This window comes from Procambarus clarkii, chromosome 82 (genome assembly GCF_040958095.1).
Source record: "Procambarus clarkii isolate CNS0578487 chromosome 82, FALCON_Pclarkii_2.0, whole genome shotgun sequence".
NCBI lineage: Eukaryota > Metazoa > Arthropoda > Malacostraca > Decapoda > Cambaridae > Procambarus > Procambarus clarkii.
The window spans coordinates 8,098,266-8,119,351 of NC_091231.1; the positions used below are offsets into that span (position 1 = coordinate 8,098,266).

The window sequence follows — 21,086 nt, forward strand, 5'->3', positions numbered from 1 at the left end:
ACTCTCTTCTCATGTTTCTTACATTTGCATTAAGCATCTTGATGTAGTCGGTCTCCTTATAACACGTCATAAGCACCATCTTGTTTATCAAGATGCTACATCTTGATGTTTATCTTGATACATCTTGTTAAAAAACTTTGTAACAAGATGTAACAACATTGCAATAAGTTGTAACAAGGTAACAATAGGGACCGTTACGTTGTGTGTGTGTTTGCAGTCGATGAGTATACATATATGCATACTTATATATGTATACTCACATATGTATACATCATTTCACTGTCACTGTCTTCACTGACACTGTCACATTTTTAATCACGTGTTTATTTTCGTGATATACACACACATATGTATACATATATATGTATACTCATCGACCGTTTACACTATTGCTCCCTGACGCCTCGACGTCGACCGACATCCCTATGGTGACGTCTGTTCGACACCTGTCACCTCACCTCCCAGGAGCGGCAAGTCACCTCTGTTCTCCTCAACATATCCTCTACTATCCATATCCAGGACGTATCCCGCTCCTGACGTGGCATTAATCGGTTGGCGCCTTGCCACACTTCCCACACCTGCTGATATTATAACCCCCAAAATGCTCTGCAATTTGCAATAGTTGCATCAGTGAACATTTAAACATTTCCTCCCCTTTCGGGTCATAGAATTTTCTGACTTTGTCCAGCCTCTGGGAACAGATACCAATATAATGCTGCTAACTCTTCACTATGACAGCTTATGACCAAGACCTTTGTTTACCACTAATTCACCTCCCGGACAGGTCAGCCATGACCACGTGGCCGGTGAACGAGGCTTTAGCAAGTTGTGTCGTCCACTCCCTTCACCAAACATGTCGACACGACGACCCCCAAGACGACCTCCGTACTCCCCCCCCCCCCCCCCTCAGTCCTTCAGGAGTCCGGTCAGCTCACTTCTAGCTTACTGGGTATGATGACCGAAACGCACATCAGGAAGTGAAGATACGACGACGTTTCGGTCCGTCCTGGACCATTATCAAGCCGTGTCCAGGACGGACCGAAACGTTATTGCGAGTCATCGTCAGCTTACTAGGTACTTGCACATCACTTGCTGGGCGCACAGCACCTCAGTCAGCACAGTGAAGAGGTCTGCGCCCGAGGAATAATTCTCTCCTTGTACCAATACACGATTACTGGGCCTCGATATTATGTAATCCCCTTCAGGTCTACAAGATCTTGCTCCGGACACACACGCTATCTTAAGCTTCTCAACGATGATGATACATTTTGCCCACGATGATACATCTTTGCTGACGTCGCCACTCCTCGACGTGGCAGCACGTGCCTAATTATACTTAATAATCCCTCTTTTTAATGCTATTATTTGTACGCGAAGTGACTTATCAGACTGTCACTTTCACGCTCAATTTAAACAACTTTGGCCCTGAATCACAAAGGATCATGTAAACAATAGCTGGAATGGCTGTTATCCTCTAACTTGCCTGTCTCCATATTCTCCACAAAAGTAACTATAACCTGTCTGAAAATACTGAACCCCCCGCCCCCCACACCCTCCGTTTGTTAGATCTCTAAACTAATGTTAGGTTAACAGAAGAAAATTGGAACTTACCTTAAAACTGGCGCATTTCTGTCCCACGATGAACTTTTTTACCCTACCTGTAATGGCATGAAAAAGAATTATTCAAATGCATTACTAAAATTCTTTTATACATTTCAGTGTAAATACATCAATATATACATTAGGCTCACCATGTGAATGATCATAGTTTAATCCATATGTATAAACAGTACAGATGAAGAGATATTTAAAAGTCGAGGACTTGCTTACCTTGTACAGATGGACGAGGGCGCTGGTGTACCTGGTCGAGTGAGGTCAGACTGGGTCAAGTGGCTGACCCAACACTGCCTGAGAGACATGCTCGCATCCACACATCTTGGAAGACGTCGTAAATATGGAGCACAAGTCAAGCAACACTACACGCCGGACTGGAGGTCTGGACAAGGACGTAATTTTGCCTCTACAGTCATAGTTTGTCTTCGACTAAAACTTTCCTGCAAATCACTAAACTTTCCAGAGTCAACATTTAGCCAAGTACAGAAGTAGGGGATGTTTCCTGTCCAAGTTTATCACTTTATCAATAATCCAGCAGCCAACCCACCTGTGTATGAATAAAAAGTTCTTTACACACAATTCATAACTGATTACGATCGAACTTTTGTTACACATTCTTTCGTTCACGTCTCTGTACGAATCACATCTCTCTAAATACTTCACAAAAATATTGCAGATACATATATAACTGCTAACGTATGCAAAATATCTAACCCATCTTGGCCTAAGCTAATAATACAACAAATTATATTGAACTAAATATTGTTATTGAATAATTTAAATTTTGCTTACAATGTTAAAATTTATGAATAGGTCAACAGCCTAATGATATTCAGTTAGCAACACACTTTACACGTAAACAATTGCTAACAAAACCTATATACTTACCTTACATCCTCTAAGCTTAATTATAAAACTAATATATTTTAACTTACATCTGATAAAAAACTAGTTTTTGGTTACATATAACTGACAAATTGCGGATAAATGAAGCTTCGACGACCATAGCCTAATCGTGTCCTGGAGCTCCATGTGTCCTGAGGCTCCACGTGTCCTGGGCTCCACGTGTCCTGAAGCTCCACGTGTCCTGAAGCTCCACGTGTCCTGGGCTCCACGTGTCCTAGAGCTCCACGTGTCCTAGAGCTCCACGTGTCCTAGAGCTCCACGTGTCCTAGAGCTCCTCGTGTCCAAGCTGAAGCATCTCCTAAGATGAATTTATATATATTTTTTCCTTGTTGTGTTATTTAAGACAGCTAAAATAGCTTGCTGACCATCCAGTAAGTATACTTTACTCCTCAACATAGTATAGGATTAAGTAAACTGAGTGTACACCGAGAAGTGTGAGTACACCGCCTGTTGTGTACACAACTGGGGTACACTCTCGATCGATATTACAGTACCCCGTCCCTGTAACTCACTATCAATGAACAATTAAGTGCTTCTCTTATCAAGCAGTTTTTTTTTTTTCTACCACAGACGTGGCCACACATTTACAATGCTAACCAGCATATATACATTTTCTTCTGTCCAGTTGTAGTGGTAAAACTTTACCATTATAATTTACATATTTCTGTTATACTCATTACAACACAACTTACCGGTTTTCCCAACGTCAAGAAACTGTCGTACTAAAATGCCTTATTCTACCAAGACCCACGAACAGAAAACGGGATATTGGGAATCTTGCTATTCGCTATCATTTTCTAGTACGACAATTTTTGACCTTAGGTGAAGTACACGGGAAAATTGCAAAGACTTGCTATTAGGAGGCCTAGGTGGGTGTTCACTAGGTGGGTGTTCAGTAGGTGGGTGTTCACTCGGTGGGTGTTCAGTAGGTGGGTGTTCAGTAGGTGGGTGTTCACTAGGTGGGTGTTCACTAGGTGGGTGTTCACTGGGTGGGTGTTCACTAAGTGGGTGTTCACTAGGTGGGTGTTCACTAGGTGGGTGTTCACTGGGTGGGTGTTCACTAAGTGGGTGTTCACTAGGTGGGTGTACACTAGGTGGGTGTTCACTGGGTGGGTGTTCACTAAGTGGGTGTTCACTAGGTGGGTGTTCACTAGGTGGGTGTTCACTGGGTGGGTGTTCACTAAGTGGGTGTTCACTAGGTGGGTGTTCACTAAGTGGGTGTTCACTAGGTGGGTGTTCACTAGGTGGGTGTTCACTAAGTGGGTGTTCACTAGGTAGGTGTTCACTAAGTGGGTGTTCACTAGGTGGGTGTTCACTAGGTGGGTGTTCACTCTTAACAGGTTCCGGCGTTGCTTTCTTCAATGACACAAAGAACTATCATTTCTATGTGTTTTCTTCATGAAAAGAAAGAAAGCTTTATATATATGTAGAAATTCAGTCCAAATAAATTCGAGCCCAGCGAAAGATAGGTTGGTATGTCTGGTTGCCATGACAACGGGCCACGAGGCGGCGCGCGCCGGGCTCCCGTCCTGAGGTTGGCCACTCTGCCCCAAAAACATTGTCCTATTTAACCACAGAAACGCACTATATCCACACCTTTTCGCCCCTAGTTTAGTCACTGTTACTTACTTTCCATGTTACGAACTTCAGGAATATGAACAACTGTCTGTTTATCCAGGAAAAGCGGCCAGATATGGAGCAGCTCTGAGCGCCAACGTCCGTGTCCAATGGCAGGCGTGCCAACCTGTCCTGTTCCTACTTTCGCGCCTCTGGGAACGAATCCAATGTTACTGCTACTTTCTTTCTTTCTTCAAATCTCATAATAAATAAATAAGAATTATTATTAATGCCAAATGAAGCTGCCGCTGTACTGAGATTTCCAAGATTATTGGTCAACAAGGAAAACCACTCTGTGATAAGACGTACATTAATTAATCATGACTACATTGTGTTCATTTTATCTCTGACAGTTTTTCAGGTGTTGAAGATCTTACTCTGGCCTCAGGTGTTGAGTCTAGGTGTCTTCCCATCTTTAATGAGCCATATAGATGGGGAAAAGTATATATATATATATTTCATTAGAGAAGTGAATCGAGCTAGACGAGGAGGTAGGGGGAGCCATCACAGTCTACAGTTTTAAGAGAGGATACGATAGGGGACATGTAGGTCGGTTGTCATGACGGTAGACGACCCAGAGCTGAAGCTTGATCCTGAATGCACAGCCAGGTGTGATCAAGTAGGTAAACACTCACACACTCAGGGACACAGCAAGTAACAGTAACCAAAAGATCGTATATTAAAGTTTACGCACACAAGCACGCTTACTCCCTCTCTCTCTCTCACACAAAAAAAAAACCGCAAGCACGACTAGGTGAGTAACACACACAGGGGGGCCTGACGGCTGGGTGGACAACGTTCGGTATTCGTAGTCTTAAGGATCCGGATTCGATCCCCGGCGGCGGCGGAAACAAATGAGCCGTTTCCTTCACCCTAATGCACCTGTTCACCTAGCAATAAATAGGTACCTGGGAGTTAGACAGCTGCTTCCTGGGGATATGTGTGTGAAAAAAATGACAGTTGAGAGGCGAGACCAAAGAGCCAGAGCTCAACCCCCACAAACACAACTAAGTGAGAACACACACACACACACACACACACACACACACACACACACACACACACACACACACACACACACACACACTTATCTGTTAGTGAATTACCACTTGATTAGTGTACAGTTGGGGTCAGAAGACGGATTAGTTTCCCCGTCATGGTGTGATAATCGGGATGAGCGGGGAAATTACATTGTGGTTTGGGTGGAATCCGTCTGTAAAACTCGGCTCTACCATGACTAAACTCCCCCTCTCTCTCTTTTTTCTCTCTCTCTCGCTCTCTCTCTCTCTCTCTCTCTCTCTCTCTCTCTCTCTCTCTCTCTCTCTCTCTCTCTCTCTCTCTCTCTCTCTCTCTCTCTCTCTCTCTCTCTCTCTCTCTCTCTCTCTCTCTCTCTCTCTCTCTCTCTCTCTCTCTCTCTCGCTCTCTCTCTCGCTCTCTCTCTCTCGCTCTCTCTCTCTCTCTCTCTCTCTCTCTCTCTCTCTCTCTCTCTCTCTCTCTCTCTCTCTCTCTCTCTCTCTCTCTCTCTCTCTCTCTCTCTCTCTCTCTCTCTCTCTCTCTCTCTCTCTCTCTCTCTCTCTCTCTCTCTCTCTCTCACTCTCTCTCTCTCTCTCACTCTCTCTCTCTCTCTCCTCTACCACCTCTCACTCTCCCTACACCACGGTCAAAACATTAATCTCATACGTTGAGTGTAAAATCCCCCAACCAATGACGGTATTAATGCTCCACACAGTTACTTTTGAGTATTTGTTTTCAGTGGTGTTTTCAGTGTTTTCATATATATATATATATATATATATATATATATATATATATATATATATATATATATATATATATATATATATATATATATATATATACACACGCATGTGTTCTTCTCTTGGGAAGGAAGCAACAAACTAAACTCTCCAATTTTTGCTGTACGATTTGACCTAACTGTATTTTGTTGAGACAGTCAACATATTCGAAGACAAAGGAAAAGTGGATAAAAGTTGGCTAAAGCAACGGAGTATATAACCAAGCAGAATGAGGTGAGGTTAGGTGTTCCCCAGTGGATATTGGCTGGGGGAGGCGATGACATGATTGAAGCATTAGGCTATGGCTATGAGGCTAGGCTGTGATGAAACACCATCTGGCTTCAAGTGGGTTTGTGAACGGGCTTGTTCGAATGAAAGACATTTCAACCCTTTACTTTCACAGTCCGTCGATATCAACGAAGGCCAAATGCTCGTTAAAACAAGCAACAATAACGTTGTTTATAATTGAAGCGCTTTACACATGACTTCCAACACGTTCAAATATTTATCGAATAATGCTTCGCTTTGACCTCTGTTCGAATCTTACCTCTGTAAATGCTCCAAACACATACTTCGAATACAAATAATCACCTAAACACCAAACCAAGCTCGTTTATAGAATAAAATATATTTCATAGGAATAGAGTAGCTTAGGCTACTCCATTCCTTCTTCGATCCTGGGCGCCGGCGAGAAACGATGGGCAGAGTTTCTTTCACCCTATGCCCCTGTTACCTAGCAGTAAATAGGTACCTGGGAGTTAGTCAGCTGTCACGGGCTGCTTCCTGGGGGTGGAGGCCTGGTCGAGGACCGGGCCGCGAGGACACTAAAGACTCGAAATCAACTCAAGATAACCTCAAGATAAGATAGGCTATTTCTACTTACGACTAACTATACACAGAACTCTAACATATAATAATATTAATTTAGGTACGAGAAGAAAACTTATTTTTTATACACAATACGTTAAAATTGATGAATGCGTTCATCAATCTTTATTGATGAATTCATCATTGATGAATTCAATTTGATGAATGCGCGCCTGACAGACAAGCAGGTAAGCCCTTGATATGCACAACCTTGACATACATTGGGAAACAAATTACTTATTTATAAGCTGTCATAACTTATAACATAGCTGGTGGATTCGTTCCCAGAGGCGGGGAAATAGGTAAACAGGACAGGTTGGCACGCCTGCCATTGGACAAGGATGTTGGCGCTCAGAGCTGCTCCATATCTGGCCGCTTTTCCTGGATAAACAAACAGTTGTTCATATTCCTGAAGTTCGTAACATGGAAAGTAAGTAACAGTGACTAAACTAGGGGCGAAAAGGTGTGGATATAGTGCGTTTCTGTGGTTAAATAGGACAATGTTTTTGGGGCAGAGTGGCCAACCTCAGGACGGGAGCCCGGCGCGCGCGCCTCGTGGCCCGTTGTCATGGCAACCAGACATACCAACCTATCTAGCTGGGCTCGAATTTATTTGAACTGAATTTCTGCATTTATAGAACATTCTTTCATGAAGATTACACATAGAGATGACAGTTCTTCGGTGTCTTTAAATACATATCGAGTCGTGATAAACCAAACGACATGCAAGTAATGGCGCCCTGGCGTCTGCCGGCAAGGAACAGGTTGCAACTCAAAGTGTTTTTGCAACAAGGCGGACAGCCCGCCTTCTTCTATAACTCACAATATTCTATATTTCTACAGCTTTTCCTTCACCCGTACTTCTTCAGATCGTTTTTACTCACATATAATTAAAAAAATAATCTTGCAACGCTCTGGGCTGCTAGGAGGTGCGAAGCAAATTTTGTAAATCCAGTAATATTAACGTGTTCCTTGAAAGGCATTTAAAGAGGAAAGTCTGAGTCTGAATCTGCACTGGTTATCTTGAGATGATTTCGGGGCTTTAGTGTCCCCGCGGCCCGGTCCTCGACCAGGCCTCCACCCCCAGGAAGAAGCCCGTGACAGCTGACTAACACCCAGGTACCTATTTTACTGCTAGATAACAGGGGCATAGGGTGAAAGAAACTCTGCCCATTGTTTCTCTCCGGCGCCGGGGATCGAACCCGGGACCACAGGCTCACAAGTCCAGCGTGATGTCCGCTCGGCCGACCGGCTCCCTTAGCCTAGCCTAACTCGGGTAACAATGTTGAAATCATAGGGGTAATGATAAATATATTTTATTAGTTTATTTGTAGGCGAGTTTATTGGGCAGCGTCACTCATCCTGTGAGTGGACACACCGCCATAGTGACAGTATTGGGCAGCGTCACTCATCCTGTGAGTGGACACACCGCCATAGTGACAGTATTGGGCAGCGCCACTCATCCTGTGAGTGAACACACCGCCATAGTGACAGTATTGGGCAGCGCCACTCATCCTGTGAGTGAACACACCGCCATAGTGACAGTATTGGGCAGCGCCACTCATCCTGTGAGTGGACACACCGCCATAGTGACAGTATTGGGCAGCGCCACTCATCCTGTGAGTGAACACACCGCCATAGTGACAGTATTGGGCAGCGCCACTCATCCTGTGAGTGGACACACCACCACAGCAGCATGTACAACACTCGCCAATAGGAAGAAAACCCGCTGGGTTGTTCATCCTGTCACTTGTACCCAGACACAGCTGGGACTTGCTTAACTGTCTCAAGTGAAGAACTTATCAAACAAAAAGATCAACATTTGTCATTTGTAAAAATAAAAAATATATTTTTTTATGTATACTTCATTCAAGGCCAAAAACTGTCGTTCTTGAAAAAGGTTGTGAGTATACATGTTTATTCTGCCTATAGCAAAAACATATAAATTATATAGGTAAAGTTCTACCACTATTATTTGATAAGAGAAGCATTTAGTTGTTCATTGATAGTGAGTTACAGGGACGGGGTACTGTAAAATTTAGCAAGAGTGTACCCAGTTGTGTACACGACAGGCGGTGTACTCTCTTCTCAGTGTACACTCACTTTACTTAATCCTATACTATGTTGAGGAGTAAAGTATACTTACTGGATGGTCAGCAAGCTTTTTTAGCTGTGACCAATGTACTGAAATTGAGAATAATATGCATATATTTTATTCTGTAAGCAGAAGTTGTTCTTGTAAACTGGATTACAGACACTCTTAAAGCTTTATGTAGACCTAACATTAGAGTGGATTTAATGAGGTTTTTAATGTTTCATTTTGACATAAAATGCAAGAAAATTAAAAATACAATAATTATGCTACTTTCTGATTACGTTTTTTGTGTGTGGATAGGCAGTCAGGAGGGTTACTGTGTGTGGATAGGCAGGCAGGAGGGTTACTGTGTGTGGATAGGCAAGCAGGAGGGGTTACTGTGTGTGGATAGGCATACAGGAGGGTTACTGTGTGTGGATAGGCATACAGGAGGGTTACTATGTGTGGATAGACTACGTTTTTTGTGTGTGGATAGGCAGGCAGGAGGGTTACTGTGTGTGGATAGGCAAGCAGGAGGGTTACTGTGTGTGGATAGGCATACAGGAGGGTTACTATGTGTGGATAGACTACGTTTTTTGTGTGTGGATAGGCAGGCAGGAGGGTTACTATGTGTGGATAGGCTACGTTTTTGTGTGTGGATAGGCAGGCAGGAGGGTTACTCAGTAGACAAAATATTGAAGTTCTTGCGAGGCAGGATCAAGTATAACATTTGGGGTTTACGGCTTCTGCTCGGTGATATGGAAAATTAGTTTACTAAGAATTATATAAAATATATACAAATGTAGTATTTTCCCTTGTAAATAGATGTAAATATGATCTTTATATTGCATATTATTTAATTAACAAAAAAATTCTCTGTAACCAAAAACGAGTTTTTTCTCAGATGTAAGTTAATATATATTAGCTTTATAATTAAGCTTAGAGGATGTAAGCTTAGGTGTTTAGGCTTAATTGGGAATTGTTGACATGGGAAGTGTATTGGTAACAGCCCATCTTTAGGCTTTTGACGCATTCATAAATTTTAAGATTAACCAAAACTTAAAATTATTCGGTAATAAAATATAATATGTTATAGGTAATATAATATTATAATATGTTATAATTAGTTGTATTGTTAGCTTAGGGTAGGAGGGGTTAGATATTTTCCATACGTTAGCAGTTATATATGTATGCATTTGCAGTATATTTGTGAAGTATTTAGAGAGATGTGATTCGTACAGAGACGTGAACGAAATAATGTGTAACAAAAGTTCGATCGTAATCAGTTATGAATTGTGTGTAAAGAACTTTTTATTCATAAACAGGTGGGTTGGCTGCAGATTATTGATAAAGTGATAAACCTGGACAGGAAACATCCACTACTTCTGTACTTGGCTAAATGTTGACTCTGGAAAGTTTAGTGATTTGCAGGAAAGTCTTAGTCGAAGACAAACTATGACTACAGAGGCAAAATTACGTCCTTGTCCAGACCTCCAGTCCGGCGTGTAGTGTTGCTTGACTTGTGCTCCATATTTACGACGTCTTCCAAGATGTGTGGATGCGAGCGTGTCTCTCAGGCTGTGTTGGGTCAGCCACTTGACCCAGTCTGACCTCACTCGACCAGGTACACCAGCGCCCTCGTCCATCTGTACAAGGTAAGCAAGTCCTTGATCTGAAAAATGTCTCTCTTCATCTGTACTGTTTATACATGTGGATTAAACTATGATCATTCACGTGATGACCCAAGTGTATATATTGATGTATTTACACTGAAATGTATAAAAGAATTTTAGTAATACATTTGAGTCACTCTTTTTCATGCCATTACAGGTAGGGTAAAAAAGTTCATCGTGGGACAGAAGTCCGCCAGTTTTAAGGTAAGTTCCAATTTCCTTCTGTTTCCCCTAACATTAGTTTAGAGATCTAACAAACGGAGGGTGGGGGGGGGGGGGGGGGGGGGGTGTTCAGCATCTTCGGACATGTTATAGTTACTTTTGTGGAGAATATGGAGACAGGCAAGTTAGAGGATAACAGCCATTCGAGCAGATATCGAATCAAATGTTTACATCAAATGTTTACAAGAAATGTTTACAAATCAAATGTTTACAAGAAATCAAATGTTTACATGATCCTTTGTGATTCAGGGCCAAAGTTGTTTAAATTGAGCGTGAAAGTGACAGTCTGATAAGTCACTTCGCGTACAAATAATAGCATTAAAAAGAGGGATTATTAAGTATAATTAGGCACGTGCTGCCACGTCGAGAAGTGGCGAACTTTTATGATACAGCAAAGATGTATCATCGTGGGCAAAATGTATCATCATCGTTGAGAAGCTTAAGATAGCGTGTGTGTCCGGAGCAAGATCTTGTAGACCTGAAGGGGATTACATAATATCGAGGCCCAGTAATCGTGTATTGGTACAAGGAGTGAATTATTCCTCGGGCGAAGACATCTTCCTTGTGTTGACTGAGGTGCTGTGCGCCCAGCAAGTGATGTGCAAGTATCTAGTAAGCTGACGATGAGTCACAATAACGTTTCGGTCCGTCCTGGACACGGCTTGATAATGGTCCAGGACGGACCGAAACGTCGTCGTATCTTCACTTCCTGATGTGCGTTTCGGTCATCATACCCAGTAAGCTAGAAGTGAGCTGACCGGACTCCTGAAGGACTGAGGGGGGTGGAGGACGGAGGTCGTCTTGGGGGTCGTCGTGTAGACATGTTCGGTGAAGGGAGTGGACGACACAACTTGCTAAAGCCTCGTTGCGACAACTTGTTAGAAGGTGTTACAACTTGTTGAAACGTTGCACCAACGTCGTAGTTTCGACGCGTGTGTTTGCCGGGCGCTTGCAGGCCTCTACGGGCTCACCATAGCCCGTGCTACTTGGAAATTTTTCTTCCAAGTAGTGAATCTTTAACAACAACAACAACAACAATAGCTTGCAGGCACTTACTTCAGGGGTGTGGTTCTCAGACTCAAGCAGTATAGGACTCGCTGCTGTAGCGGTGAAGAATACATTTAGAACATGAGAGTGAGCAAGAGTCTAAAACTGAAGCCTCCTGAAGCTAAAACGCAAGAAAGCCAAGCAGCCAGCTCTCCGTGCAGGAAATAAATGAAGCTAGAGGCTTTAAGGCTTGAATGTAAGAGGGCAGCGAAAGCCCCACTGCAGTGACAACACGATAGGGGAGAAAGCATTTATAGTGGAAGATCATAGATTAGAACACTAGAAAGTCTTAGGGCTTACAGGGCCCTGGAACCCCACAATGTGAGTGGATTTGAATCCCAGAATGAGAGTCGAATTGAACTCCTGAATGAGAATCGAATTGAACCCCAAAATGAGAGTTGAAAACAGTCTAGAGACGAACTCTAGGCAGCCTAGGGTTAGGGTGGTGAATCTTTCTGGCAGTGTGGACCCAAAAGGGCGATGATATGTTGCAAACTTATTTCAGTTTCCCCCATGAAGGAGAAAATGCTTGAAAACATTCTTGAAAGAAGAATATTTTACTCTTGGTGAGATTTGCTCCTCGTGCGCTAACGATGGGGTATTTTACATTAGGTTTCTAATTGGTTTGTTTTGAGAACTATTCTTGCGTCTTGTTTCATCATTGTGCTCAAAATATTTGACTTGCCAAAGGTCATCACTGAAATCAATGACTCAAATTAATATGTCGATATCATTAATATCAATACTGGCATTGTGAGGCTTTTTCAGCAAAAAAAAATAATTATAAAGTCTGGATAGGAATTCTGTTATTTCAGAAGCTCATTTTCTGCACATTTCTTTGTTAATGAAGTCACTAGAGGAACACTTTCAATATTTTCTAATACTATTTCTTTCTCCTATTTCTTTCTAATTCATTCGACAAATTTTTTGCCTCCAAATTGAGCTGCATTATATATTAATTCATTACATCTAAAAATTTTCCAAATCAATCCACTGCAACTTTTCCAAGTTAGGTTTGTCTATGTTGCCAACCCATTCTCCTGTTTATATAGTAGTTTTTGTAACTATGTGCACCATAGTACAAAGATTGCCGTTCTAAGCAATTAGTAGACCTTTGTACTATTCATTTTCTAGTCGGAAAAAAATAAAGCTAAAAAAAATTTAAATATTGCTAGACCTAGTATAGCACACATATGTACTATATTAGGCCTCAAATATCGTGTATTAGGCCTAGCTAGGTTAGGTTAGTTTAGTTTAGATTGTCTTTGCAACATAAATCGAAAATAGTTCTCCGGTTTGTCCAACTCAATAGTGCCGATTTCTACTTTCTCATTTCGTTGTACGAAATTTCGTATTCGTATATCTTTCTAATTTCGTATATGTACTATGGTCCTCATTGTTACTATAAGTACTATAGGTACTTTCAGAACAGGAAGATGAGCTGTTGTTACACTGTCTACACAGTCCTTGAGCTTTGAAGTTTCTTCGAATGACCTGGACTTAAAATCACCTTTGTCAATGACTCATTTGAAGGTTTTCAGTTTGATTTCAAAGGCTTATATATATATATATATATATATATATATATATATATATATATAGATATATATATATATATATATATATATATATATATATATATATATATATATATATATATATATATATATATATATATATATATATATATGAATGGGGACCATTCAGGCTTGTTTGCATTTGTGTTCCTCACGTGTGCCCCAAAGAATGAGGTGATTTGGTGAAATGCTATGCCCAAGATTACCATCCGAGTTGCCGGCGGGGAAGTGGTTCAAATAGCTTCGGCTATCACTTCCTTTTGTCCGGCCGTGATGGTCAAGCGGATTAAGGCGCCCCGTAGTTACCAGTTGCGTTGCTCCTGGGAGTATGGGTTCGAGTCACTTCTGGGGTGTGAGTTTTCAGTCGCATATAGTCCTGGGGACCATTCAGGCTTGTCTGCATATATATATATATATATATATATATATATATATATATATATATATATATATATATATATATATATATATATATATATATATATATATATATATATATATATATATATATGTGTGTGTGTGTGTATATCACGAAAATAAACACGTGATTAAGAATGTGACAGATTTGGACCTTCTGAAGATGTATTTAATATACGAAAGTACTTAAGGAAATTTCCTGTTTCATTTTTCCTCCGTGGTCTGACATTGTCATATATATATATATATATATATATATATATATATATATATATATATATATATATATATATATATATATATATACATAACTTTCTGTCCCCGAAAATTAATTATAAACTACAGAACCCCACCTCCCCAGCATGCAACCCCACAACAGTTCCCCAACTCCCGGGTACCTATTCACTGTTTGGTGAACAGACCCATCAGATGAAAGGAAACATGCATAACCTTTTGTTTCCGTCCCGCCCGAAATTCGAATCATTGATCCCCCAAATATTTTTTCGCGAACGAAGCCAACTGTACCACGAGACCCCTGTTAATTATGTATGAACAGTGAACTATATTACAGTATATAATAAGAACGTATATAATATAAGAACAGTAAATTATATTCCACAATCGACTTGAGAATGGTCCAGGACAGACCGAAACGTCGTCGTCCCTTCACTTTCTAGTGTGTGGTCTGGTCAACATATTTCAGCCACGTTATTGTGACTCTTCGTCTGTATGTTACCCAATATACTTGTTAGCTGTTCATATGTTTGTTTCCATCTCTTAACATTATATACTTTTCTGTGTTTCTATTCTCTGACAACCCTGGAAACACAAACCGTTACTGTCTCTATTTTCCGCTTGTTACAACTTGTAATAAAGTTGTTACATTCTTGGCTTAACGTGTTTATGACGTATTAGAACGTTGTTACAACTTGCTATATTGGTTGTTATAACTGGTTAGGAGGTGTTAAAACTTGTTGGAACGTTGTACCAACGTCGTAGTTTCGGTGTGTGTTTGGCGGGAAACTCCTTAAACGAGAACATTTAGAAAAAAAAAACACATTCAGGCCATAATTCTTTAATACGCTCCTGAGCATTGAGTGGGTTTTTCCATTTTGGTTGAGGGGTTTATAGAATCCAGAAGTGACACTGCATTATGCATGCCAGCATTTTTATATTTGTGCATGCTGCTTTCGGCACGTGTGCCTTTGGTTCACCATATTGGGCACTCACACATCGCCAGAGAAGTTGTTTGCACGAGTCTACAAACTTCGTCTGATCCTGAGCATTTGTTTGTCTTAATTTTTTTATATTTGTTTAAATGCTTCCTCCCTAGTAGTTACTAAATTAGTCATCTTTGACTTTTGTGTATCTCAAAAGCCTGTTATGCATGGCACAAATGATTATGTTCTAACTACTCTCGAAGTTCTAACTTTGTTTTCATCCTGATCTTGAATGGCACCTCATGAAAACCTCATCAAAAACACTCAATCCTACCTACCCTACCCTACCCTACCCTTCCCTACCCTACCCTACCCTTCCCTACCCTACCCTACCCTTCCCTACCCTATCCTACCCTTCCCTACCCTACCCTACCCTTCCCTACCCTACCCTACCCTTCCCTACCCTACCCTACCCTTCCCTACCCTACCCTACCCTACCCTAATCTTAGTCTAACTTTGCTCAAAATGCACAATAAACTTTATATTGGAGAAAAAGTCGTTTTTGGTTACAAAGTTATAATTTTATCTTTGGGATCGGCCGCAGCTTGAACACGCATCTATACTTATTTAAGTACAAACATAAAGTGTTAGCATCCTTAAAAGTATTGTATCCAGATGGTGCAGAATGAAGGCGGCTGAGAACATGGGGGTATTACACATTTTAATTATTATATTAAAACAAATGTACAAGAATCCCCATGAGAATAAAAGATTTTGTCTTTATCTTCAGATAAAAAATCACGTCTACTCGTGATACAATAGAAAGGATTATTTATAGAATATCATGTCCAAATCATCCGAATAATTTCAAGCAAGGCTAAAATAGGATTTTATCTCTGAAGAATAATGGTGAAAACAGATCGGATTGTGAATAGTAGTTAGGAGAACACAGCATGGAAAGACAAAACTGGAATACCAATGCACAGGGAGAGAGAGAGAAAGAGAGAGGGGGCGAGGAAGGGAATGTGGGCCAAGAGATTTGATAAAAGCCATGAAAATTAACTATCTATCCCACAAACAATACAGCAGCTAACAACTATCCGGTAGAGTGGCCCATACTGAGCCCACTGTAAGCCTGGCCATTACCACCTGACTCTCAACATCCCCCACTGCACAACCTGCCCCCTATACCCCTACACAAGCTGCCCCCTATACCCCTACACAACCTGCCCCCTATACCCCTACACAACCTGCCCCCCATACCCCTACACAAGCTGCCCCCCATACCCCTACACAAGCTGCCCCCCATACCCCTGTACCCTGTAACTCATGCCCCTCTCTGCAAAATAGCGAAATTACTCGCTGGGGTTATGAGTCCTTGTGACGGGATGTCCTAGACTGTAAACCCATGTTTACAGTGAACAAAGGTTTACAGGGAACCCTTTCCACTACCGCCCACAAGATGGGTATGGGGTGCATAATAAATGAACTAAACTAACTATACTGTGTTAGTTTAGTTAAATGATAGTTCACTCTGGAAGGAATCTGTAGTGTAGTGTAGTGTAGTGTAGTGTAGTGTAGTGTAGTGCAGTGCAGTGTAGTGTAGTGTAGTGTAGTGTAGTGTAGTGTAGAGCAGTGTAGTGTAGTGTAGTGCAGTGTAGTGTAGTGTAGTGTAGTGTAGTGTAGTGTAGTGTAGTGTAGTGTAGTGCAGTGTAGTGTAGTGTAGTGTAGTGTAGTGTAGTGTAGTGTAGTGTAGTGTAGTGTAGTGTAGAGCAGTGTAGTGTAGTGTAGTGCAGTGTAGTGTAGTGTAGTGTAGTGTAGTGTAGTGTAGTGTAATGAAGTGTAGTGTAGTGTAGTGTAGTGTAGTGTAGTGTAGTGTAGTGTAATGAAGTGTAGTGTAGTGTAGTGTAGTGTAGTGTAGTGTAGTGTAGTGTAGTGTAGTGTAGTGTAGTGTAATGAAGTGTAGTGTAGTGTAGTGTAGTGTAGTGTAGTGTAGTGTAGTGTAGTGTAATGAAGTGTAGTGTAGTGTAGTGTAGTGTAGTGTAGTGTAGTGTAGTGTAATGAAGTGTAGTGTAGTGTAGTGTAGTGTAGTGCAGTGCAGTGTAGTGTAGTGTAGTGTAGTGTAGTGTAGTGTAGTGTAGTGCAGTGCAGTGTAGTGTAGTGTAGTGTAGTGTAGTGTAGTGTAGTGTAATGAAGTGTAGTGTAGTGTAGTGTAGTGTAGTGTAGTGTAGTGTAGTGTAATGAAGTGTAGTGTAGTGTAGTGTAGTGTAGTGTAGTGTAGTGTAGTGTAATGAAGTGTAGTGTAGTGTAGTGTAGTGTAGTGCAGTGCAGTGTAGTGTAGTGTAGTGTAGTGTAGTGCAGTGTAGTGTAGTGTAGTGTAGTGTAGTGTAGTGTAGTGTAGTGCAGTGTAGTGTAGTGTAGTGTAGTGTAGTGTAGTGTAGTGTAGTGCAGTGTAGTGCAGTGTAGTGTAGTGTAGTGTAGTGCAGTGTAGTGTAGTGTAGTGTAGTGTAGTGTAGTGTAGTGTAGTGTAGTGCAGTGTAGTGCAGTGTAGTGTAGTGTAGTGTAGTGTAGTGTAGTGTAGTGTAGTGCAGTGTAGTGTAGTGTAGTGTAGTGTAGTGTAGTGTAGTGTAGTGTAGTGTAGTGTAGTGTAGTGCAGTGTAGTGCAGTGCAGTGTAGTGTAGTGTAGTGCAGTGTAGTGTAGTGTAGTGTAGTGTAGTGCAGTGTAGTGTAGTGTAGTGTAGTGTAGTGTAGTGTAGTGCAGTGTAGTGCAGTGTAGTGTAGTGTAGTGTAGTGTAGTGTAGTGTAGTGTAGTGTAGTGTAGTGTAGTGTAGTGCAGTGTAGTGCAGTGTAGTGTAGTGTAGTGCAGTGTAGTGTAGTGTGCATGTTTACAGTCTTTGGGTGTTGTTGAAATAGCGTTACGGGCAGGTCCTTAATCTTAATATTTTCCCTCGCCAACTCGTTTAACAACCAGGTACCCATTCACTGCTGGGTGAACAGAGGCGTACAGTTAAGGATCGGCGCCTAGTCAAGCCTCCCCGGCCAGGATACGAACCCAGGCCAAATCGCATGCCAAACGCGAAGTCGAGTGTGTCACCACTCCGCCACGGCCTCTGCTCGTGGCTAAGGGGACAATAAAAACTAATATATTAGTCAAAATGAGACAAATTGAAAAACAAAAATGGTAACGAAATACAAAGAAAAAATAGTTAAGTATCTTACAACAGACTGTGTTAGGCTTAAACTAATTAAAGCGTCCATAGTGTGTGTCTCTCAGTGCATTAACCTTATGAATAAAAAATACAAAACAGCCTCATTACAGCAAGACGGGTTTTGTTCCACGCGGCCCGGCGACAGTCTAGACAAAGTACAGGAACACTAAATGAATAAATTACAGTATTCTATCCCCCTCTGAAGCTGAATTTAAACTGTAGATTTCTACGTAAAAAAAAAATCAACACATAATATAATATTTATTTTCGCCGCGACCAACAGAGAGCCAACAGCAGTTGGAGGACTGTTTTGAGCTGCCATGCCTACACCTGCGGCTGTAGACTGCGGCTGTAGACTGCGGCTGTAGACTGCGGCAGTAGACCCGCAGCTGTAGACCCGCAGCTGCGGACCTGCGAGAAGGAAGTTGAGCGGGAAATAAAAACAATGGAGGTGTTGCCTGCGGCGTTAAGCATGCAGGAGGAACAGAATTCTTCCCCTTGGGGGTAGAAGGGGAGGGAAGGTGAGGGGGTGAGGGGAAAGTTGAAGTGGGAGGTTGATGGAGGAACAGGGGGTTGAAGGGTAGATGGAAGCGTAAGAAGGGCGGCTGTCATGATTAAGATGGTGACTTTGGGGGGTCTACTTATGCTCACAGGATGGGTATGGGGTCCACTACCACTCACAGGATGGGTATGGGGTCCACTACCACTCACAGGATGGGTATGGGGTTCACTACCACTCACAGGACAGGTATGGGGGTCCACTACCACTCACAGGATGGGTATGGGGTTCACTACCACTCGCAGGATGGGTATGGGGGTCCACTACCACCCACAGGGCGGGTATGGAGGCCACTACCACTCACAGGATGGGTATGGGGTTCACTACCACTCACAGGACAGGTATGGGGGTCCACTGCCTATTGGGTTCATTAATTGGGTTCATACACAAAATGAAGACGGGTTGACATTCACTAGATGGTAGTAAAGATTAGACGAACCGGAAGGGATGCAGATAGAACAAATAAATGTCGAAGACCAATGAGAAGCGAGAAGACTGAGTAAGAGAGAGAATGAGAAAGAGAGAAAGAGAAAAACAGAGAGGGTCAACAGGTTTCTGTATTCTCTCACACCGCGTGTTAGTTTCCATTCATACAGTGCTAACCAGCATGCATATATATATATATATATATATATATATATATATATATATATATATATATATATATATATATATATATATATATATATATATATATATATATATATATATATATATATATATATATGAGCACTGCTTTTATACCGACACGGCCATCAGCTGACCATCAGCTATATATACATCGTGCATCAGCTGACCTAACTAAAGATAATTAAAGATAATTATATTACAGACTATTAACTTGAAGACTATTCCCCACTTCTACACATCATTTGATTGATGTTCAACTATCTTTATCATTCAAATGTTTGACAAAGCGCTTCCTTCATTTTCCTGCGTGTTCCTTCACTCTCCACTACTCCCTTTCTTAGTCGTTCTTCCCTCCTCTCTCTCTCTCTCTCTCTTTACACTCCTTTTTATCTTTATCCTCCATTCGTTTCCTTCTCTTTATCATCCTTTTTTTCTTTCGCTTTTTCTTCAAGATAATATCTGATAAGGATCTCTTAGCTAAAGGAATCTCAAGTAAACTTATATGATAATTATATGATTATATAGCGTTATAGATGTGGTTAGTGACACTAAGAACAGGTGTTCTTAGGTCACTCTGAGGTTCATATAGAGAGTTCTTGAGTTTACAGGATCATTTTGGAGTGTCTCATAGGATCCTTAAGAAGATTCCTACTGCTCACAGGATCTTCATAGAGAGTCCAGCCGCTCACAGGATCTTCGTATAGATTCCTACAGCTTACAGGATCATCATAGAGTCCAACCGCTCATAGGAACCTCATAGAGAGTCCAAGCGCTCACAGGATCCTTATAGAGAGTCCAACCGCTCACAGGAACCTCATAGAGAGTCCAAGCGCTCACAGGATCCTTATAGAGAGTCCAAGCGCTCACAGGAACCTCATAGAGAGTCCAAGCGCTCACAGGAACCTCATAGAGAGTCCAACCGCTCACAGGAAGCTCATAGAGAGTCCAAGCGCTCACAGGAACCTCATAGAGAGTCCAACCGCTCACAGGAAGCTCATAGAGAGTCCAACCGCTCACAGGAAGCTCATAGAGAGTCCAACCGCTCACAGGAACCTCATAGAGAGCCCAACCGCTCACAGGAACCTCATAGAGAGTCCAAGCGCTCACAGGAACCACATAGAGAGTCCAACCGCTCACAGGAAGCTCATAGAGAGTCCAAGCGCTCACAGGATCTGCTCAAAATCGAGCCACCACAACTCAAACATTGTAACTTAACTCGTTTAATTGTTCTATTGGGTTTTCATGATAAAAAAAATATTATTATTATTATAAAATTCAATTTTTATGTTCTACAAAACTGTTGTTGTGTGTAGTAAAGAAAGAGAGCAAACCTCGAGGAGATTACCAGAACGAGGAAAAGGAGAGATAAAAAAAAAATAATAATAAAATAAATCTATTTAAAAAGCACAAAACACAAATATAAATTTGAGTTGAAAATAAACAGCAAAAAGATAAACCAGCTTAAAAGAACAAGCAAAGCCAACAACAGCCAACTAGATCCAAAAGGTCTATAGTTCGACCCCCCCCTCTTTCCCCTCACCTCCCCCCCCCCTTCCTCCCACTCATCCCCCCCCCTTCCTCCCACTCATTCCACCCCTTCCTCCCACTCATTCCCCCCCCTTCCTCCCACTCATCCCCCCCCCCCCTTCCTCCCACTCACCCCCCCCCCCACTCTGTAACGGCGTTGATCTGAAACAAAAAATTAACCAAAAACACTC

At 41.7% G+C, this 21,086-nt stretch overlaps 1 protein-coding gene across 1 annotated transcript; it reads left to right on the plus strand.

The window, feature by feature from the left end:
• Positions 1 to 4,696: 4,696 nt before the first annotated feature.
• LOC138358113 (RNA-binding protein 25-like) lies at positions 4,697 to 20,737 on the plus strand. Its single transcript, XM_069315614.1, has 3 exons — positions 4,697 to 4,756; positions 20,118 to 20,574; positions 20,682 to 20,737. Exons 1-3 carry the CDS (start codon positions 4,697 to 4,699, stop codon positions 20,735 to 20,737), a joined length of 573 nt encoding a protein of 190 aa, XP_069171715.1.
• The last annotated feature ends 349 nt before the right edge of the window (positions 20,738 to 21,086 follow it).

Coding starts and splice junctions, on each gene's coding strand:
- LOC138358113 (XM_069315614.1), top strand. CDS start 4,697: ATGACGGTAGACGACCCAGAGCTGAAGCTTGATCCTGAATGCACAGCC. Junction 4,757..20,117: donor GCACAGCCAGGTGTGATCAA/GTAGGTAAACAC, acceptor AACCGCTCATAG/GAACCTCATAGAGAGTCCAA. Junction 20,575..20,681: donor GCCACCACAACTCAAACATT/GTAACTTAACTC, acceptor TGTTGTGTGTAG/TAAAGAAAGAGAGCAAACCT.